Genomic DNA, 21,588 nt, shown 5'->3' on the forward strand with positions numbered 1-21,588 from the left:
TGAAGAGAGAGAGAGCGGTCCTGAACTGTAAACGATATCAAAAAGCTGAATACAAGTTTAATAGTTCAAAGTCTTGTGGCCCTTTTAATACTCTAATTAAGTATGTAGCTTAACATATGCAGGAGCTAAGTATGAAGTGGAGTAGGCTGAAGAGGATCTGAAGATTCCTCCCATTCGCTTATATTGTAAAAATCTGTTGAAGAAAAAAAAATACTTGTTTTAATCAATAGTGCTTAATCAGCATTCACACATAATTTAGTACAGCGGTGACCCAAACAAGCACCAAAACAGTTTTTATGAAATTTACTTAACATTTCTTCTGAAATGTAGAGCAGTAGAGTACTATAAAATTGAAATACTCATGTGAAAGTACCTCAAATTTGTACTCAAAGGTGCAGTGTGTAGGATCTGGTGCCATCTAGCGGTGAGGTTGCAGATTGCAACCAACTGAAATTTCTCCCGCGTGTGTAGGAGAACTAAGGTGGCCGAAACGAAAACTGGAAAACATGAATGTCCCTATCTAGAACCAGTTTTTGGTTTGTCCGTTCTGGGCTACTGTAGAAACATGGTGGCCAGCTCCGTGAAGAGGACCCGCTCCCTATAAACGTCTCATTCTAAGGTAAACATTTTGATTATTTGCATTATGGCCATTCATTTGATGAGTTTCTTTGAGGGTGCAGTCATTGCTGAACTTAGTTGAGCAGCAAGAAATGCAAAGTAAACAGCGTCACTGCTACACGTCTTCAACCGAATAGCAAATATAAAATAAAATATGACCCTTTTACTCTTCTTTCCTCTTGTTGTGCTAATACTGGTCAATACAGTGAAGACCCTCAGGCTTTGAATCCCACAGAGAAATATCTCCACTGGGAAATCAGCCTTATAGACAGCAATTTCCCCAGAATAAATGATATGCGCTCCATCACTTCACCACTCCCGGTCTGCTAAGATGTTCTCATTGGCTATCACAATTGAGTTCATGACAACATTGAGTATGGGACATTAATATTTATACGACGTAGAGTGTGCTATACAGGTCCAGATAAAAGCAAAGGATTTAAAGCATCAGACCTGGAGATGGGAAAAGAGGAAACCTGTTGCCCAAATAAACAATCTATGCCATGTACACAATGACAACAAAGCTATTTCTGTGACGACTAATCATACTCCAGCAACTGATGAAAACCATGAGATAGGGTAAAAAAGCTCCACAAAAAGCTTGCAAGTGGACATTGAGCTAAGATTATTATAATAAGAAAAATAATAAGAAAAAAAGAATTAGCTGTGGGCCCTCTGCTTGTGGTTATGTGGTTAAACCCAAATTTGCAAATTTTGACACAAGGCCCTGGGTTCTTTGTTTATTCATTGGGGACAGTGTCCATTGGTCAACATTGACATTAAATCGATGTGAATGTGCAGCTAATTTGCATCCCAACACACCTAAAACCTGACAAATGATAAAAGTATTAGTACACAGTAAAGTTGCAATAAAAACAGACCAACCTGTCTCCTAGAAATTATGTTTATTACAAGTCATTTGCAACTGCAAATATGTTTTGAAAGAAATTACGTTTTCTGGTAACATAATGCGTAAATGTACTTAATTAACGTTTCAGTAAAATGTTCACTGACGATGTATTTCACATGTTTTTGTTGTGACTACAGCATTTTTTAACTCTCAGCACTTAGTTAAGGTTAAGGGCAGATTATTGTCTGGTTTAATAAAAAAAAAGTCAACATTGACTTGAGACACAATGCATTTATTAACATTTAACCAAAACCACAATCTTTTTTCCAAAACTTATCCAAAGTACTTTTGCTGCCTAAACTCAACCACAAACTGGACTCAGGATGCAAATCCTGGTCTCTGGAGTCAAATTTTTAACTCAGGTTCTTTATTCCGGTCTCTAGCCAGTATCCTGTTATGCACATTAACATTGACTATGTTTACATGCACACTAATATTTCACTATTATTCAGAATATGACAATATTTAAAATTTGATACGGGTCATTTAAAGAGCATATTTCGTTTGGATTTTCCGAATTAGGCCTTATTCCGAACATAGCATTTTGCGATTAACACATGTGGGATATGCCGATATTATTCAGGTTTAGGAACATTCTTTGGACATTTATACAGCGCATTTTGAAAATGTGTCTCAAATGGGATTTTTACGGCAGTTTGCGAAACGCATCCTCTTGCCTGTTTACGGCCAGCTCTGTGCGTTGTACAACCAACTAGCCAACAGTTTGCAGAGATGCATGCCCAAAAGAAAAGCCTACATTTCTGGTCGGAAGGAGAAACACACCTACTTTTAAACATTCAGAAAGACTAGGATATCAACAGGTTTTTGGAAATGTGCAAATATCACAACGCCGGCCTTTTCAAGAAGGTGGTTTAAGGAATGAAAGAGGGAGGCTGTGTATTCACGAGGAACAAGTGCACCACCGGTTAAGTTATGCATGGCTGCATGTAAATGTAGTCACTGTTACATTGAAACATCACATAGCCGCCTAATCCGTCTCACCCATCATGGACCACTTTGCTTTAGAAAGACATTTTTTAGCATCTAACTTCATGTCAAGCATTTACTCAAGCCGTTGGCTGCTGCAGGCCTATAGTACTAATATTTTTAAATAGTTAAATGTGCTAAATGTATTTGCTGATTTCTGAAAACAGGACTTGAAGCTCATCAAAGTCTTCTTTTTACTCTTTGGTAACAGTTTTGTGAATGAAACTGCCCACAAATGGAGCGGAGCAAGATGCACTATATGGCAAATTAACCTTAATGATAAACAGATGGCATTCATCAAGCTGAAACGAGTGATTAAGTTTGATGAATCTGAATTGAAACACGTACGAGCAAACCTCATAGGAAAAAGTAGGATACGACACAGGATAAGATAAGAGTAGAGTACCAAGGCTCATTGTTCCTTAATTGCTAAAATGCTACCATCTGCTGTACAGTATAACAAACCATCTGCTGTCATTGTCCCTTCATTCATTAATGCAAATACATTGATCTACTCCCTCAATGCACCACACTGACTATAAAGTCAAAGGAAATGGCAGAAGCTGGCAAAGTGATGCACACAGCTCCTCCACAACAATTCACCGTCATCTCTGTCTTCATCATTCATTGGTGCCAAATATCACCAACTGGTTGCTTTTCTTCTTTGTTCGGCTTTATCAATGATTTAAGTAATGCATTAAAGCTTGTGAATGTGACTCTGTGCTGGTGCTTCCTAGTCATCAGTGCTGAAAAACCAACACAAAAGATGATCAATAGTCACATGCTCAGCTGCTTTCACGCTAGAGAGAGTAAGTGGTGTTTATTTGTGTTTCTTCAGACGTCAGGCTTTGAGTGGAAATGGTTCAGTTCAGTGTGCTGTTGATGTGTGTACATGTAAAGCACCGGCAAGTGAGGAAGGTTTGTAAGCTTTTGATTTGATTTTTCTTTCCGTCATTTCTGAGCAAATTCAAATCAAACATGTTCAGTGATGTAGAGCAACAAACACAACAAGCAGGTACACACATTTGAATGGTAATCTCCAACATGTGCAGTTGTTTCTGTCTCTCCAAAGCCTCTCCATTCAAGTAGAAACACTTTTCAATTTAACAAAATCTGATGTTTTATTTTCATAGCTTTGAGCTCAAAACCAGACAACCATATCATCTTTCAAAAAGTTTTTTTGTAATGATTGAATGTTGACTTTTTGTTTCACTTGAGGAAAAAACACTAAGGAAGTCACTTGAGCCGCAGAAAATAGCCTCAATTCTTTCAAATCCAGTCATTTTCACTGCAGCGGTGATGTAGTTTAGTGTGAGCGCAGACTGAAACAGGGAATGGGCTCATTGAATATGAAGTGTTCACCTTTTCTAGACAACCTTTCTAGGGTAAAAGGTACGCATGACTAAATGGCAAATTTGATCTCTTTCAACATAAAAGATAACTGCGACATAACAAAATGAAAAGGTAACTTTTAGTAGACATTGAGCAATTTTGTCCCTCCTAATTGGACAGAATCAAATCTATGAATGTTGATTTTGAAGAATCCTTCAAATTTGATCCGGTCAGCTCATCAATCAGCTGTGACAGATTGAGATTGTTTCACATCCCTTTTAGACTTTAGGTCAAAGTCACCAGCATCTCTGAGTCAGTGTACTGACATTCTGCTAATTTATTAACTGCACTATAGACAGCCAGGGGTGGCCTGTATGTAACCTGATCCGCCAGATGGTCTGTTACACAGAACCATCTGAGAAGCCGTCATTGGAAAGTGTTTAGAAAACGGCAGGCTCTTTCAAAAAAAATACTTGGCAGGGATTGGATGAACCATCTGTCAATCAAACTCTTACTGAAGCCAGTCGGCAGAAGAGCGAAAACATCTTTTCCATCGAGAATAGCCTTCAGTGCCGTTCGCTGCCAGTAGCTCCTCACAGAATGCCGATTGGTCCGAGATCTGGCGTGCGGGACACAAACGCATGACTTGAATCCTGACCAGATGGATTTTGGGTTGTGTCTAGAAGGTAACCAAATTGCAAAAACTCTCGTGAGACTCGCTGCCCGACCACCTATCCTAACATTAACCATTCAAAGTCAATGCCTAATCTCAACTATTCAAGGTCAATGCCTAACCTTAACTATATGAGGTCAATGCCTAACCTTAACCATTCAAGGCCAATGCCTAACTCTAACCATCTCGCGAGAGCCTCTAGCCATGAATGGATTTTCCTGTGATATGTGATCCAGCAGTTCTCGCTTATATTGCGAGAATCTAGCTGCCGTGCAAACTAATATAGTGACAGCATTTAGATAAACATGACTTAAACAGCCACATCACCCCGCTCTTTGTGATACAAGAATTTTCAGGTGATCTAATTTTTTTTTTCTAATCTAATAGACTGCTGATTAATGCATCAACCTCAGGCCATTTCTGTATTTGAAAGCATGTGAGTTAAGTAACACTTGCCCAGAGTCATTGGAGGGCTTACTCGCAAATGGCTACCTACCTAACCCAGTTGCTTTCTGTGAAGACGGAAGTTTATTTTGAAAAGACTGTATGCATGTAACGAGCAGAAAATCACAATAAATAGGACAACTGAAGCCAATATTTTATTTGAATTCAATATCAATATTGTCATTGGCAATATTTATTACGTTAACTTTATAATATATATAATGACAATACCTTTTTAAGACAAGTTCCAGTCGGTATTTCAGCCAGTCTCTAGTCATTTAAGAAGCAAGTCCAGTAGGAACGATTTCTTGTGGCTAATTAGAAAAGTGCTCAGTGTTTTACAGAAACTATGGGTTTATTTTTTCTCCTCTTCTTTTGCCTCTTCACCCTCTCCTTCTTCATCTTTTGCCTCCTCACCTTTTTCCTCTTCACCTTCTCCTTCGCCTTCCTTAATCTCCTCATCTTTTTCCTCCTCTTCCTTTTCCTCTTCTCCTTCTCCTTCCTCTTCTTTTTTCTCCTCACCTTTTTCCCCTTCTACCTCTACCTTTTTCACCTCTTCTTCCTCCTCGTCCTCTTCTTCCACCTCCTCTCCTGCTAGGTGCTCCAGATCTTTGATGCGATGTTTCAGAGCCTTGTCCGCGTTCTTGTAATTCACCAGAATCTTCTTCAACTTGAATTGCAACAGCTCCATTGTGCTGTACAATTTGTTGACCTTCTCCTCCAGCTCCTTGGCCTCAGGCTTGATGTTAGCTGGGTCCAAATCTATCAGATTATCTTTCATCAGGATCTCCCGCCCTTTGTCCTCTAGCATGCCTTTGGCATCCGGATACTCTTGCAGTGACTCCATCAGGTCATCCTTGGACAGGCAGAAGAGGTCTGAGTATCCAACGCTGCGGATGTTGGCTGTTCGCCGGTTGCCTGCTTTGCTGCCTTTAATATTGAGGATACTGATCTCACCAAAATAGCTGCCGCTTCCCAACACAACAAACTCTTTGATGCCATCATCAGCAACAACTGCAAGTTTTCCATCTTTGATGATGTACATCTCACGGCCAATGTCGCCCTTTTTGCAGATATAGTCTCCGGGACTGAACACCTGTGGCTGCAGCTTGAGCACCAGCTCGATCAGCAGTCCCGCCTCACAGTCTGCGAATATACGAACTTTCTTGAGCGTGTCCATGTGGACTTTGATGGCGATCTCAGCCTTTAGCTTGTCTGGAAGATACCGCAGCACCTCTCTTTCATCCTGCGCCTTGCCGTTATTCCACAGATAGTCAAACCACTTAATGACTCGCAACTCGAGCTCATTGCTGACCTTTCGGACCTGTGAACAAAAGGAAAACATTCAACATATAATCAAAAAAATATTATTTTGTTCCAATTTTTGGAGTGTAAAAAAATGTGGTCCATCTACCCGCATGTACTGCTTGATGTTGTCAATCCGGGACTGAAACTGAGCTTGGGCAGCATTCATATTGGAGATCATGGTGGCGATGTTTCCTACAATGGTGGCAAAGATCAAGACCCCCACTAAAAAATCCATCACGTGGAAGAAAAACTCTGAGTCCAGGGCCGGTGGTGGCATTTCTCCGATGGTAGTCAGGGTCAGTGTTGACCAGTAGAGGCTGAACGAATACTTCATGCCCAACTCTGCCAACCTAGGCGCTTCAGGATCATCCAGAGCTGGGTAAACCCAGTCATCAGCACCGAAACCAATGTATTTGGAGAAAGAGAAGTAGAAGCAAGCGTTCCAGTGGATGATAATGAGGATGTACATGATCAAGTTTCCGATACGGAAGATGTTGGGGTAGTTGGTTTTAGTTTCTGTCCTCGTGAAGAACTCCATCATGCGTCCGATTCTCAGCAGCTTGTTGAGGCGGATCTCTGGGTATTGGAGGCCAAGGAGGAAATACAGGAAGTCAGTCGGCAGCATGGAGATGCAGTCGAGACGAAACTGGAAGGTGGCCATGTAGCGATCAAGTAGCAGCTTCTTATCCTTCACCATCAGGCCTTGCTCGAGGTAACCTGCATTCAAAGACGTAGAACGTTTAAAGACACAATATGAACAACTCCTTTTTTTTTCATGAGTAAAAGTAAAAGTCCCTGTTATTGCAATAATCAACCCTTGATTACACACAGATGATTGTCATTCAAATTTAAATTATCACGCAACTTCAGAGTTGGGTGCATCAGTGATGATTTAGGCATCTCATAGAAAAGGGACGTCAATACTCAATTTAGGGTTTAATATGTGTGAAGATTTGTTCTCGCGTTATAATTAGTGTTTATTTTCTCTTGATTAGTGTCCCCCAAAAAATTACATCTATTTTGATTCAGATTTGTAACACAATGAAACATTTTGTCCAAGAAGGGTGAATATGTTTTCATCTGCACTGTAAAGAGATGTGTTGAAATGCTTAAAGGATAGGGTCACATTTCTTCAAGTCTACCTTAATACAACACTCACCTGCCCGAATGCACATTGAAATGAAGTTGATTAGTTTTTTGGGAGCAGGGCCACGCCTCAACCACACCTCTAATCGCCTGTCAAGGCTACTTATACTAGGTCAACCAACCTGATCTCATGGTAAGGCATAAAAATGGCATGACATTAAGCGGATATTTATTCAGAATGCATTTTAGCCTTTTTGCGTGTCATTTTTTTAACCAAGCAACAAATCTACAGTAACGGCAGCAGCAAAATCACCTAGTTAGGTTTAGGAAAACGTCATGGTTTGGCTTAAAATAACTATGTAAACTAAGTGAAATAGGTTACGGAAACAACCTAAAAGAAGTACAGAAAACATGTTACTAATGTCACTTTGGGACTCCTGGTTGAAATCCTGCAGTTGTTGGACCCATCCACCTCAACTCCTGCCCACCATAATCTCACTTTCTATTCTACGTTACTAGCTCTGAGCGTAGCATATTTATGCAGGTGCATTTACATTGCAGTCAGTACAGACAGCCTGTTCTCATTCCCAGTGCATCAAATACAGAGGCTTTGTCACGGCCATCGGCGTTCGATACCGCCGCACGAGGCGCCCCTTAGCACCGGTATGACACGTACCGGGCGTTCCATTAACTGCAACGCAAACCCATCCGCGGCGACAGTAAACGTTCAGAAAAAGTGCGCCAGGAGTGTGGTGACGTAGAGGGAAAAGAGACACACATGGCGGACGGGAAGGGAGGTGGATGGGTCCAACAAGCACGAGGCTTTCATCCAGGAGACCGCTGTTTGTGTCCCATGTGTCACCATTACTATCAGCTGTTCGTTCGTGTCCTGTGTTCACAACGTACAGTGTCATTTTCACTGTACGAACATAGTAGTTTTTAGCCAAACCACGTAGTTCTTTCCTAAACCTAACTACAGCGGTTTTGGTGCCCAATCCTAAAGTGAAAAAGGGGCGGTATGTGAAGAGTTGGGATGAGAATGTGTTGATACAGACTACGTGGTGTTCAATTGACATGCTAGAATGGCGTTCTTATTGCATGCGAAATGACTTGCGAAATTCATACGGCATTCAGTGCGACTGGGCTGGGTCAACCCATACTGCATTGTTCGTCTAAGATTTCTCGACCCTCCCTCCCTCCCTTTCCCTTCATTCATCCTCCTTCCTTCCTCATCCCTTCATTCTCTCTTCCCTTCCTCTTCAGTCTGGTGCATAACTCTCCCGTGTCTCATTCTAGGTACCGTCTGGGGTCCTGTAATCAGCACACTGCCCGGTCTTCAGTACGTCCTCCTGTCATTCTTCCATCTTCACTCCTCCCCTCTACATCCTTCCGTCTGTCCACAACGTACAATACCCCCTGAATTTCCATTAAACCCTTAAATGACATTGTTGTGGTGGTCTTTGCTAGTGAAACACTTCTCGGTCGCTGTAATCATTCTTCCTGCCCATACCAGGGTTAAGCAACGAAAAATATTTTTAGAAAAATAAAATCTATATCCTTTAAGAAAAACTAAACTGAAACGATATTGCCTGGGTAAGAAATGAATAAAAATAAAACAAAAAAACAAATGTAAATTCATTTCAGTTTTAGTTTTTTAACATATCGCTACCGAAAAAAGGAGACGGCATGAATTACCCTCCGCTCTCGTGACGTTGAACCACAGAAATTGAACGGACTTGACCTTCCAGGAGATGACGCTAGGCCGCAATTGCTTCACTAAAGTAGCGCAAAGATTAAACATCCTTCACAGTTCTCCCACCATGTGTTTGTATGTATAATGCTACATACTTCTGAGACATCATACCTGGCCCTAACAGAAACAAACTAAAACTACTGTAAAACTAAAACTAAACTAGGTCGGCACGGTGGTGCAGTTGTTAGCCGCCTCACAGTAAGAGGGTTGCAGGTTCGAACCCGGCTTGGGGCCCTTCTGCGTGGAGTTTGCATGTTTTTCCCGTGTTAGGGTGGGTTTTCTCCGGGTTCTCCGGTGTCCTACCACAATCCAAAGACATGCAGGTTAATTGTTGACTCTAAATTGCTCGTAGGTGTGAATGTGAGCGTGGATGATTGTCTGTCTCTATGTGTCAGCCCTGTGATAGTCTGGCGATCTGTCCAGGGTGTACCCCGCCTTCGCCCAATGTCATCTGGGATCGACTCCAGCCCCCCCGCGACCCTGAATAGGATAAGCGGTTACAGATAATGGATGGATGAAACTTAATTAAAGAATGCGCTCTGGAAACTAGTCAAAACTAAAATAAAATAAAAACTAATTGAAAATTCAAAACTATTATAACCTTGGTCCCTCCCTAACGTGATTTCAGTGCAAGTGATGGGGGACAAAATTCACCCTTGTTGTTGCACTGTATGTGCAATAATGCATTTTCAAGTTGAGCAGAAGCTAATATGAGGCTACAGCAGTATGAATTAGTCAAATGAGGTGAATATCTTCCAGAGTTACAGTCTTTTTTAGTACAAAATCTCTTCCTTGTGTTTCCCCTGACAGTCTTGTAGAGCTGCAGTGGAACCACTCAGACTGCTGAAACCTCATATTAGTTACAGAGGAGCTTTAGAAAGCAGGAGCTGCCGATAATTTGTGTTCATTTGGGTATGTGAACGTTGTTTTAAGACACACTTGGAGAACAATGTGAACTCATCCTCTAACAGATTTTGATTGGGAGGCTCAGGTCACCTGTTCTGGTCCTGAAGAACATGTCAGCCAGGTAGATTATGTCCGAGGTGTAGTCCAGAACAACCCAGTAAATGAGATAGTCATGCTGCAGTTCCTCAAAAGAAGCCCTGTGTGCAGGAGAAGAAAACCACCAGCAATGAGTTTTGTAAATTAATAATGTTGAGCAACTTCACCACTATACTGTATGTCCCACTGCTGCAGCTGATGTGGTGCAAAGCCCACCAATCTCAACACAAACTATAGAATTCATTACTGCAGTGAATTCAAATTACTGTAAATCAAAGGACTTTTGAAAGAACGAGTCTATTTCTCTGCACAAAGTCAACCCGCTGCTAAATTGCAATGATTTGTTACAGCTTCTTATGGACGAGGATATGAATAGCACTTAATGAATAGCTGAATGGAATCACGTGACCATTTGACCTGCAGGGAAATGGCATTGTTGAAATAGAAATCACCTGGCTATGATCATGGTCCAGTTGTACATGACTGGTATTGTGATGATGAAGAGCCAGTTGTAATACAAATTCCCAGCAGGATTAATGACAAATATTTCTTTGGCTCTGTGAAAAGAGAGAAAGAAAGTGTTAATTTAATATATGAAAGTGGAAAAAGTTGCCACGAGGATGTCGCTCTGAATGATGCACTTACTTTTCTATCTCCTTTTGCTTTTGTTTTTGTTTTTCCTTCTCTTCTTTTTCCTTTGCCTCCTTTTCTTCTTTCTCCTTTGTCTCCATGTCTTCCTTTTCCTTCTCTTCTTTCTCCTTTGTCTCCGTGTCTTCCTTTTCCTTCTCTTCTTCCTCTTTTGTCTCCGTGTCTTCCTTTTCCTTCTCTTCTTCCTCGTTTGTCTCCTTGTCTTCCTTTTCATTCTCTTCTTTTTCCGTTGCCTCCTTTTCTTCCTTTTCCTTCTCTTCTTTCTCCTTTGCCTCATTTTCTACCTTTTCCTTCTCCTCTTTTTCCTTTGCCTCCCTTTCTTCCTTTTCCTTCTCTGTCTCCTCATTTCTGTAACACACATCAATACATTGGAAATATGCATCAATATGCATATACAATTTTTCTCCTATTTCCTTTTTTTTCTTTTTCTGCCTGGAAAATGATTAATTAACCCATTTAATGAGCCTTTCTGAAATTACTTTTGCAGCGAGATACATCAAAGAGAAACTGTGTTTTACAAGGGCTTCACTTATCTCTTAGTGACTCCATAATTGTACTTACTCTTCTTCTTCATTGTTATTGCTGTTATTCATATTGAGCAGACGATGAGGATTTGATTTAGGTGCACTTCTGGAAGAAACACAGCACGTTACACATTAATTAACTGTCTTACTTTCTCACTAATGTATTGTAAGCGTATTGTTTGAATAATTTTTTTGCTTACAGATCATCCTCGCTGGACTCTTCACTGTCTGTGGAGCGTTGTGGTGCCGTGTGAGGCGGCACAGTGAGGTGGGGAAGGGTGGTTGAAGTGGTCATGGCAGCAGATCTGCAGTTTACCCTAAAAACATAAATAAAAAAAGTGGAGATTTTGTGTCAGGATGACGTGACTAGAGGTTAAAGGAAAGGTGTGTAACATTTCGAGGGATTTATTAGCAGAAATGGAATATAACATTCATTACTATGTTTTCATTTGTGTATAATCACCTGAAATTAAGAATCGTTGTGTTTTCGTTAGCTTAGAATGAGTCCTTCATATCTATATAGGGAGCGGGTCCTCTTCACGGAGTCTGCCATGTTGCCCCGCTGCGTTTCTACAGTAGCCCAGAACGGACAAACCAAACACTGGCTCTAGAGAGAGCCTTTCACGTTTTTACGTTACCCGATGGTCACTGTAGTTCTCTGACATGCTTGTGAAACTGCAGTAATGTGAGCCACAGAGTGCAAAACCGGGGTACCACCAGCCGCTGTTTGACTTCTGTTGCTTCTAAAGTAGTGTTATTATGGTAAGGATGACCTCTGAGCGAGGCGAACAGCGTTACCACGGTTTTGCACTCGACGGCTCACGTTACCGCAGTTTCACAAGCGTGTCGGAGAACTACGGTGGCCTTCAGGTAACGTAAAAACGTGAAAGGCTCTCTCTAGAGCCAGTGTTTGGTTCAGCTGATTATACACTAATGAAAACATAGTTATAAATATCATATTCCATTTCTGCTAATAGATCCTCCTAAACGTTACACACTGGTCCTTTAAGAAGTTAATCTGCAGAAGACACAGCCCTGCATGTATCACAGTCTCCATGTTTTGATGCATCATTAGAATGAAAAGTTTAAGAATAGATGACACAAGCAGCGATATTGTGTTTCCAACAAAAGGTGCTGTGTTCTCAAAACCAATCGTACTATAACAAAAATCTTCTCTCTTGATAAAAGACCTTTTTCAAAACAGTACATCAAATCATTAATTCACACCTGCAGTTATTTAATGGTGTTACACAAAACAGAAAAATAAATTAGCAAGACATTTCATGCAGTATGTTTATTACTCCATATAAAGGTCCTGTGATTTATATCACACCTACTGTAATATTCTCTTTGGTCATTCATCTAAAATACTGCAAAATAGTTTGGGTGACATAGTTTTATATTTATTTCTCTTAACTTCCTATTTCATTGTATCTCTCTATTATTGTTTTTTTATGCACCATTTATTTCTTTAATTATGCATAACTTTAAGGAGGCAGATCCTAACCCCTCTGCCTCGACTGGATAGCGCTTTGGGACAACTCCTGTTGTTTTTAAATATGCTAAATAAATAACTTGACTTGACCTATCCAGAGCTGTGTGAAAAGAACCAGCAATCATTCAAAGTTAAGTGAATGCATTCATCACTGCACTTTCAGTCCAAAACCACCAGAATTGCATCAACTGAAAGGAGAAAAACTGTATAATGTGACCTTCAATGTGGCCGCACGAACAGGCGATGCTACAAAATAGTTTTCCAAAGTGTAGTGATGACTCATAATCCATTCAGTATTTGCCTAACTTACCTTTTCCACTCGTTAATGTAATGTGAAGTCCATTTTCCTTTTTATCCTTTTGTAGTTAGAAGCTGGCCACTCACAGTAGCAGCAGCATATTTATGGTATTAATCATAAGATGCTAATCGAAATAATAAAATGTAGCTATAGACAAGCGTCACCTAGAAGCATTGAGTCTATAACTAACTGTGTCACAGAGTCTCAGTGACCCTGATAAGGATTTGAGGATTAGACTTGGCTGAGAAGACGAGAGGCACTCATCCTTCTTATTTGTCCACTCAGACGAGATTCGTTTAAGTGAAGTTTGGACAACTTCAGTTGACCTGTCAGTGAACATCCAGCATACTGAGAAACTTTTTGTGTTGACCCCTCTTTTTTATATATATATTTATCTGCTACAGGCTATCACTTTCCTGACCATCTGCGGAACGGCAGAGGATTTAGTCTGCACACACAGACACACCGGCATGTCCTGCTCAGTCAGCACCCTCAGCCATATCCACCCCTGATCCTATTACATCGTGCCGGGCATTACAGATTTCAGATCAGGTGGATCTAGTTCCTTCTATATGAATAAGAATCATGAGAGTAAATATAAATCTGAACCTCTATCAGTGTTGAATGCTGCATCCTAACAGCAGGAGATCCTCCTCCCCCTAGTGCGTACTACAGACATCCTGTGGTTCAGTGGCTCTCCCTGTTGGCTGATGTGGCGTTTGCAGCTGCTCTTATATAAACCCAGGAGCATCTCCAGATGTCTTTTTATATTGAATCATTTTGGAACAACTATAAGTTATGATGGCATTTTGATGTGTTTGTTTATGTTAATGGGGGCAGCCGAGTGAAAGGAAAGGCAAAAATAATGGACTTGTCACCTTTTAGATACCATGATTTTTTATGGCATGCTTGCCTTTATTTGAGAAGATATGTTTTGACATTTTGACATGTTACAGCAGGAAAAGCACGGGTGTAAATAATAAAATTCATGATGGCTGAGTTCCATTTAGCTGCTTCAGTTTCAGGGTCCTGGTAATGTGCATGCACATCATAGCTCGCTGGGGCACTTGAATAGGACAGAACCATCATTAATGCTATTAGTAATTACCTGTGCTGAAGACCGGACAGATATTTATTTTTATCTTGTGCGCACATGACTAATCGATTACAACTGAATTTCAAGTACAGAATTGTAAAATGTCTTTTAATTAAAGACAGAAATAAGAACACAGCAAAATGTTTTAATTGTTCAATTATGAACTAAAAACACACTTCACTTGTTTTTCTTCTGTTTCTATTCAATATGCCACAGCGTTTAATTGCTGTTTCCAGCTATTGCTGTAACTGCTAACTGAGGTGCACTTAGGCTGGTAATAGAAGGAAGATAACTACACTGCAGCAGGATCTGTTGCCACTCCAGTTGTGTCAATCTCAGCTGCCAGTGGGACATCAGCATCAGACAACAGCTGCATCGACAGCCACCTCAGGGGCTGCAGGGTCAACAAGAACCACATCGACAAGAACCACATCTACAGGAGGCACATCCACAGCAGCAGCATCAACTGCTGCAGCGTCTACAGGAACATCAACCATGGCTGGCTCAACAGCAGCAGCTGCAGGGTCTGCTTCGGGCACCGCTGGCACTTCTTCAACCACAGCTGGTTCAGCCTCCGCTGCCTCCACCTCCTCAGCCTCCTCTTCCTCATCAGAGTTTAGGGCGACAGCAGGAGCATCAGGTGCTGTAGCATTGGGGGCAAGTGCTGTAGCATTGTGGTCAGGGTTGCCATCCTGTGCCGTGGAGATAGACAGAAAATGACTTGATGTGCATATATTTTGTCTGTGGGGATTAACAGGCGGCAACCTCCGGTTCTTGTTGCAAAAAGAAGTCTGTTTGTATAGACGTCCAGTAGAAAATGAGCCTACTCAGTAAACATTGGAAACATGACTTTATGGTCTCAATTTTCTAGTTTCAAGTCTTTTCAATACAGCATGATGTTCAGTTAGTAAATTATGGTCCCATTTAGAGTCAAATAGACCATAAAGCAGGGTATGCTTTAGGACGCGGCTACCTTGAGATTGAAATTTTAAATAGGTTACTTTCTAATTATCACCTAATTACCATGAAATTTGCGGACCTGTAAAATGAAGTGTTACTGAAACCAGAGGTCAACGTTGATTTATTTCTCACATAACTTCAGTACTTAAGTAATGCCACTTCCAGAGTTATATTAAACTAAACCACAATATTTTGCTAAATCTAACTAAGTAGTTTTGTTGCCTAAACCTAACGAAGTTGGTTCCTGTGAAGACAGAAGGTTATTTTGAAAAGACTGTATACATGTGACGAGCGGAAGTTGACATGTGCGTGACATGTTGCTGGACATTCGTAGTAAAATGCATGAAAAATGAGAAATAACTTTTGTAAGATATCCTACGAACCGCTGTATGAGGATATGTTTCGTAGTTACACAATTCAGCAAAATGATCAACACATGATTTGGATTTTGCATGCTTTTGGAAAAACAAACACACTACAGATCTTTTTTAAGGCAGAGCTCCAAACTGAAATTCACGGCAGGAGAAGTGCACCCGTTTCCTTTTATAAATGTGTGGATGCTCCTTTGCTGCCTCAGGGCTGTTTTTATAATGTCCACAGGTAGCCTCCATCCATCAACTCAGTGGAAATCCAATGGGGGTGTTTTTGTGGTTCATGCGTTGGATATAAAATTGTGCTTTTATTGGCACCTCCAGCAGGAGTACCTGTAGTACCATTTATATCAACTACATTTATAGTTATCTGTTAAAAAAAACAATATATTTCAGTTTGGTGTGAAGATGTCTGCTCACCTCTGATGCGTTTCCAACAGCCGCAGGAGCAGGAGGGGCGACATCGGCTGGCTGGGCTGGTTCAGCATCCTCCTGCATAAATAACACACCTTTAACTCCAACAGCATATTGAATTGTGACGGAAGAAGATGTTGCGGTGCTGGATGTGAGTTTACCACTGCTGACGCAGCTGGATCAGCCTGAACAAATGAATAATTCACGCAAAAGTAACGCACAAACTTCAGTAATAATGCTAGCTTATGTTCAAGTTTTCATATAAATCATGTTAAGATGTAAACTTACAGGAGCATCAGCAGCAGGCAAGAAGGGGTTTCCAACTACTCCCTGATTATAATTTATGATTAATGCCAAACTGAATTGATGATGATTTATTTCTTTTTTGGTGAACCCCCACTACCTGCTGCTGATAAAGCCTGTATATCTCCATCCACCTCAGGGCCTCATTAGCATGAGCTACAACCTGCTGAGGAAATACCAGACATCTCTAGACATGCGCTGCAATTAAGCCAATTATCCTCCCTCTGTCAGACACCCATCATATGTTTGATGACATGACTAAAACATGGTATGACACGCCGTGGCAGACAGACAGAGAAATCTCAAAGAAAAGCAAAAGGCTTACTTCTTCCTCGCTGCTTTCACTGTCTGACACCTGCAAGAGAAAAGAGGAAGCAACAATGACTTTATGCATTTTTCTCTATAGCAAAACAGTGTTTAAAATCTTAAACAGGGATCAGTTGACTGACTGAATGAGATCATGTTTAGGAAAGACTTACAGGAGCAGCTATGGTAGAGACCAGCAGGCACATCATCAACACAAACAGCTTCATCGTGATTGTTCCTGCAAAAAAATACATTATGTTACAGACTGTAAAACAATGATTTTCTTTTCTTCATTTCCTTTGCTTAATAAGAGAAGGCATTTTCTGAAATTAAAATTAAGTAAATGGCTTCAAGACCTATAAGATCAGCAGGACTATGTTTCAAAAACTTTGTAAAATCCATATGAAAAGTCCATCTCACCTTTTTTTTTCCTGGCGCAGAGAGAAACTGGGTTTCCTCAGGGTTGGAAAGTTATCTACTTCATCTCTAACAAGGATGCCATTTATATACTGGAACATCCTGTAACAGCCAATCACATCCAGGAAAACAAACAGAGCTATGTGTTTGAAGAAATCTCTTTACACTTTGAAAAAAAGAGGCATGTAGAGTTAAGGCCCCTCTTATAGTTAATTACATGCTGCGCAAGTATGCTGAGCACACAGGCCCCTCTCTTTAACTAAAACTTAAACTAAAAAAAGACAAGACGGCATGAAGCTGACATAAGCATGAGACGCCACTTAGTTTGAAAATATTCTAAAGGACTATATATATATATATATATGTATATATATATATGAATAGAAAAATAAAGTGTTTGTTAAGGCAGTTCAATACTGTAATAAATAATATGTACTGTAGTGCTCTGAATATTAAAATAAAACCACTGATAATACTGATGATAGTGACAGGGAGGTCCTCAGATGACAAAACAAATACTACAATGCTTTTCCTTTACTACCATAGACTGTATATAAGAAGTGGATGTACTCACCACGATGTCACTCTTTGGTTTGTGGACTGCTGTTTTGAAGCCTCGAGTTCGGTATTTTGGCCGTTGCCATTTTGGGATTTAGCCGTCGCCAATCTTGTTTTTTTGCAACCAGAAGTGACACGTGAAGGTGGAGCTAAGTACAACCGAACGTTGAATAATACATTTTTAGGCGACCAAAAAGGTAAAAATTAATGAGCTGAACACTCACTGTGAAAGGGTTAAAGTTGTAAGACAAAAACACGGACAACGCCGTGGTAGCAACCTGTCAATCACAAGGTAGCCACGCCCTAAAGCATCCCCTGCTTTATCGTCTATTTGACTCTAAATTGGACCATAATTTACTAAATCAACATCATGCTGTATTGAAGTAGACTTGAAACTAGCGATTGAGACCATAAACTCATGTTAACAATGTTTACTGAGGTAATAAATCAAGTGAGAAGTAGGGACGTTTTCTCATAGACTTCTTTACAATCAGACTTCTTTTTGCAACCAGAGGAGTCGCCCCCTGCTGGATATTAGAAAGAATGCAAGTTTAAGGCACTTCAGCATTGGCTTCACTTTTCAGACCTGGAGGTTAACACACACTACACTACTCAGTAGACACTTGAGCAGTGGCGGAAAGTACATTTACTCAAGTAGTGTACTTGTGTACAGTTTTTAGGGTACTTTTCCGTGAGTATTTTCATTTTATGTTTATACTCTTCTGCATTTTAGGGGAATTATTGTACTTTTTACTCCACTATTCACTTCACGATTCATCTCACAGTTATAGGTACAAATTTTACATAGAAAACATATAATAAGCTTACCAAATACAATATATTGTCAAAGATTAAACCAGTGTTGTCCTTTATTTTTTGTTGTTGTTGCTTGTGACCCCTTTAAAAAGAGCAGTGTGTAGTTGGGGCCCCTTGTCACATTTCAGATGTCTAGACTATGAGTTGACATTTCCCCTCTAACTTCTCAGATGATTTCATTTATTTAACTGTTTGAGGACCACAGAAGTGTATTTCACAAAACAAGACAAGATTAGATAAAAGGCTGAAACTACAAAAATAGAACAGAGATTTGTGTAGCAGAACTTTGTTTTTTCTTCTTTCATATCCCATTACTCATCTCACGACACCTCAAATTTATCTTGTGACCCTATGGAAGGAGAACCACTGGACTACACCACAGTGTAGCCTGTTAGGTATGAATGTATATGTATACCTAAAAGTAAATAAAGTACAAAAAATAGCTCCACCTCAGCCAGCTATAAAATACTGCTTACACATGGTTGCATCTGTATTTACAATCTAATAATGGCATATGGTATAGTCACTCACAGGGGGCATTTCTCTGCAGATCAAGTACTTTTACGTTTGATACTTAAAGTACATTTTGTTGGTAATACTTTTGCACAAATTAGATTTTGAAAACAGGACTTTTAATAGAAATTGAGCACTTTTATGTGATTTGACAGGGGCCTTTACTTAAGTAAAAGATCTTAATACTCCTTCAACCTCTGCACTTTAGTTGTGTTTCCAATACGACCATTTAGTGCATTTAACACAAATTTTCCAGACATCTACATACATACTGGATTTTAGTGTGTGTGTGCGTGTGTGTGTGTGTGTGTATATGGGAAGTACTTTCACGGTGTCTGAGTTTCCTGATCCCTGTGTTTGTTTTAGCTGGCGTGGTCGTATCACAGAGATTTTGAACATTACAGGGTTCTTATGTTTATTTTTTGTGGTTTCAAATCAGATACTGAAAGACTTACTCTGTAATCTGCAAAACTGTATTATAGACAATCTTGGATCCAAACTGCTGAGCTAATGAGTCTCACTACACGCAAGATCTTTTCATTTGTTCTTCAAAAGTTTTACTGTTGTTATCTTGGCTCACAGTGGGACTGTTCCTTTGTTTGATAACTTGAAAAACTGGGTAGTGAGAAGAGCAATGAGGTTATAAACTGAATATTTCCTGTACCAACAGGAATCCCTAACTTTTGCCAGCTTGAATACATTGTGCTCTGTTTCAACAAAGATCAAAATCAGTAAATCAGATTTCTTTACAGTGCAAATGGAAATGAAAATCAGTTCACAACTTTAAAATCAACTCTGAAGCAGGTTTTTGGTTTGAGTTTGGATTCAGGAACCTTGCAAAGCAACATAAAGTTATAATCTCAAGGTAAAATATCCAAATTAAAGGGTTGCAAAGGTTGATTTGTTGACACGTGGTAGGGACTCAACTCCTCATAGTCTTCTTGTTACTGGTTTTAAGCCACACATATAGCGACATGGCTGTAAGATAACACGACCTGTTGGTCACTCATTTGCTACACCATTTTGGTCCTGACAGAAATATTTCAACACTATTGGATGTACTGCAGTTTGGTACAGTTATCCATCATGGCTATGAGGATGAATCTCACTAGAATAAATGTGTGTTTTATGTAGCTTTATGAAAACAAAAACGGTTCAGGATCAAAACCACACATGCTCTGTTTCCCCAACCATGTTGCCATTGTTTCTTTATCCATCCAGACCTGCAGATGTTATCATCTCATTGTCTGATGCAGCGTTTCTTTATTACATCTGCTTTTATTACCCGGCTTTGTTAAAAACTTGATTCTGATTGTGTGACAAAGTGGGTGAGAAAACACCATTTGTCCCCATTTTTCCCATTACAAAAATTCATACTAATTTAACCATGCTTGTTTATTCTTTATTTAGCCATAATTCCTTCTTCTGTAACTTTCTATACCAGGTTTGTTTGTGTTTTGTCGTATGTTTGGTTACAGTTCATATACAATGTTTTGGTTACATTAAAACACGGACAAGCATTGTTAAGTTTAGTTATTGTTTATTGGCTTCGTTCTGCATTTTATAAGTTCATTTTTTTTTTCTCTCCTACTCACCACACCCAACATGTGCTCCACAGACAAAAGGAGGAGGCACCCAACCACTTCCTGCCATTATGCACTCAGTGACATCATCAGAGATGTCACCGGAGTGGACAAATCAGGGGCGAGGTAAATTTGGGTAAAGGAGTTATGTATATGTATTCTAATCAGTTTAGCAATGGGTGCAAATGTATGTTATATGTGTGAAAATGTTTTGGTACTAATTTAGTGAGCATGCGAGCGTGCATATGCGAGCACGCATGGGACACCGACCCGGGTGATTTATACGTGTAAGAAGTTACAAACAGTCCCTTTAAGTAAGTAGCCGTGTAATAAACGGGAAAATGTACAGCTAGCGGGTCATTGATGTGAAAAATTCCTTACTTGTATGTTTGTTTATTTGAACGTGACTTTATAACTTCACAGAAGTACTGTGTGGTACAAAGGCCATCATACCGTAGTTGTGACAAGTCAAGTGAAGGCTATTAAACCTCCTGTCAACGTCTCCTCTGCTGTGGCTGATAGAAGATTGAATTTATGTGGTGAATGTTCCAGGAAAGGGAACTTGTGGTGAGGAGACAGTCATAGCGTGAGAGGATGGCGCATGTGTATTTTAAGTGTCTTTGAAGAGATAAATGTGAAGTCATGTTGTGACAGGCGTTTGTCCCCAGGGAAGTGAAGAACAGGAAAGTCTTTCCCTTTATGTAATGTGTTTCTTTCGTCAGTTACATTTCACTGTTGGGGTATTTGCTCAACCACTGCGGCAATTATATTCACTGTGTGTTGTAATTATAATGTACTCTACAGATACATGTACCGTATCTGTGCTGTACATGCTGGGTTCAGTAATGATTTCCCTTTGCCCTGTGGTGTTTCACAGGGGTCAATCATAGGGTCGCCACTGTTATTTCAATTTCCACTGTTTGTACATTATTCATAAACAAAATTTATTACACGTCTTTGTTGAATACTTGATTCAGATCGGTCAATTATGGCGTTCTATGGTCTGTTAATTCTTTATAGCAGACCGCTGCTATGTGTAACAGACCATTGCTATGGACGCAGTTCTGATGTCGGAATCTGGCGGACCATTTTTGTGTCAAGTTATTGATTTCTTAAGTAAGTAGCCATGTAATAAGCAGGATAATGTACAGCGAGCGGGTCATTGTTGTGAAA

The 21,588-nt window shown here is 40.1% G+C and overlaps 2 protein-coding genes and 1 long non-coding RNA gene across 3 annotated transcripts; all 3 read right to left on the minus strand.

Annotated features, from left to right (window-relative positions):
• Positions 1–5,097: 5,097 nt before the first annotated feature.
• Positions 5,098–11,024, minus strand: cnga1a (cyclic nucleotide gated channel subunit alpha 1a; the record flags this gene model as incomplete). The annotated part of the gene is made up of 5 exons (XM_037764078.1): positions 5,098–6,288; positions 6,379–6,989; positions 10,108–10,214; positions 10,566–10,670; positions 10,759–11,024. Coding segments are annotated over 5 exons (2,058 nt in total), but the record flags the coding sequence as incomplete, so codon positions are not given.
• A 28-nt stretch (positions 11,025–11,052) lies between these two features.
• On the minus strand, positions 11,053–13,473 carry LOC119485750. Its single transcript, XR_005206350.1, has 4 exons — positions 13,091–13,473; positions 11,486–11,602; positions 11,323–11,391; positions 11,053–11,109 (listed from the first exon to the last, which is right to left on the minus strand). It is a non-coding gene; the product is annotated as an uncharacterized LOC119485750 (long non-coding RNA).
• Positions 13,474–13,964: 491 nt separating this feature from the next.
• On the minus strand, positions 13,965–16,998 carry LOC119485740 (resuscitation-promoting factor RpfA-like). The gene is made up of 5 exons (XM_037765495.1): positions 16,949–16,998; positions 16,702–16,766; positions 16,548–16,577; positions 15,926–15,997; positions 13,965–14,866 (listed from the first exon to the last, which is right to left on the minus strand). The coding sequence occupies exons 2-5, from the start codon at positions 16,753–16,755 to the stop codon at positions 14,534–14,536; spliced, it is 489 nt and encodes a 162-aa protein (XP_037621423.1). The 5' UTR covers positions 16,756–16,766; positions 16,949–16,998; the 3' UTR covers positions 13,965–14,533.
• Between the last annotated feature and the right edge of the window lie 4,590 nt (positions 16,999–21,588).

Source organism: Sebastes umbrosus, chromosome 3 (assembly GCF_015220745.1).
Source record: "Sebastes umbrosus isolate fSebUmb1 chromosome 3, fSebUmb1.pri, whole genome shotgun sequence".
NCBI lineage: Eukaryota > Metazoa > Chordata > Actinopteri > Perciformes > Sebastidae > Sebastes > Sebastes umbrosus.

Excerpts from the sequence above, each read along its gene's own strand:
- LOC119485740 (XM_037765495.1), bottom strand. The coding sequence starts at position 16,755 with ATGAAGCTGTTTGTGTTGATGATGTGCCTGCTGGTCTCTACCATAGCT. Across the intron at positions 15,998-16,547 it reads GTGAAAGCAGCGAGGAAGAA|GAGGATGCTGAACCAGCCCA; the intron begins GTAAGCCTTTTG and ends TTATTTATGCAG. Across the intron at positions 14,867-15,925 it reads CTGTTGGAAACGCATCAGAG|GATGGCAACCCTGACCACAA; the intron begins GTGAGCAGACAT and ends TCCACGGCACAG.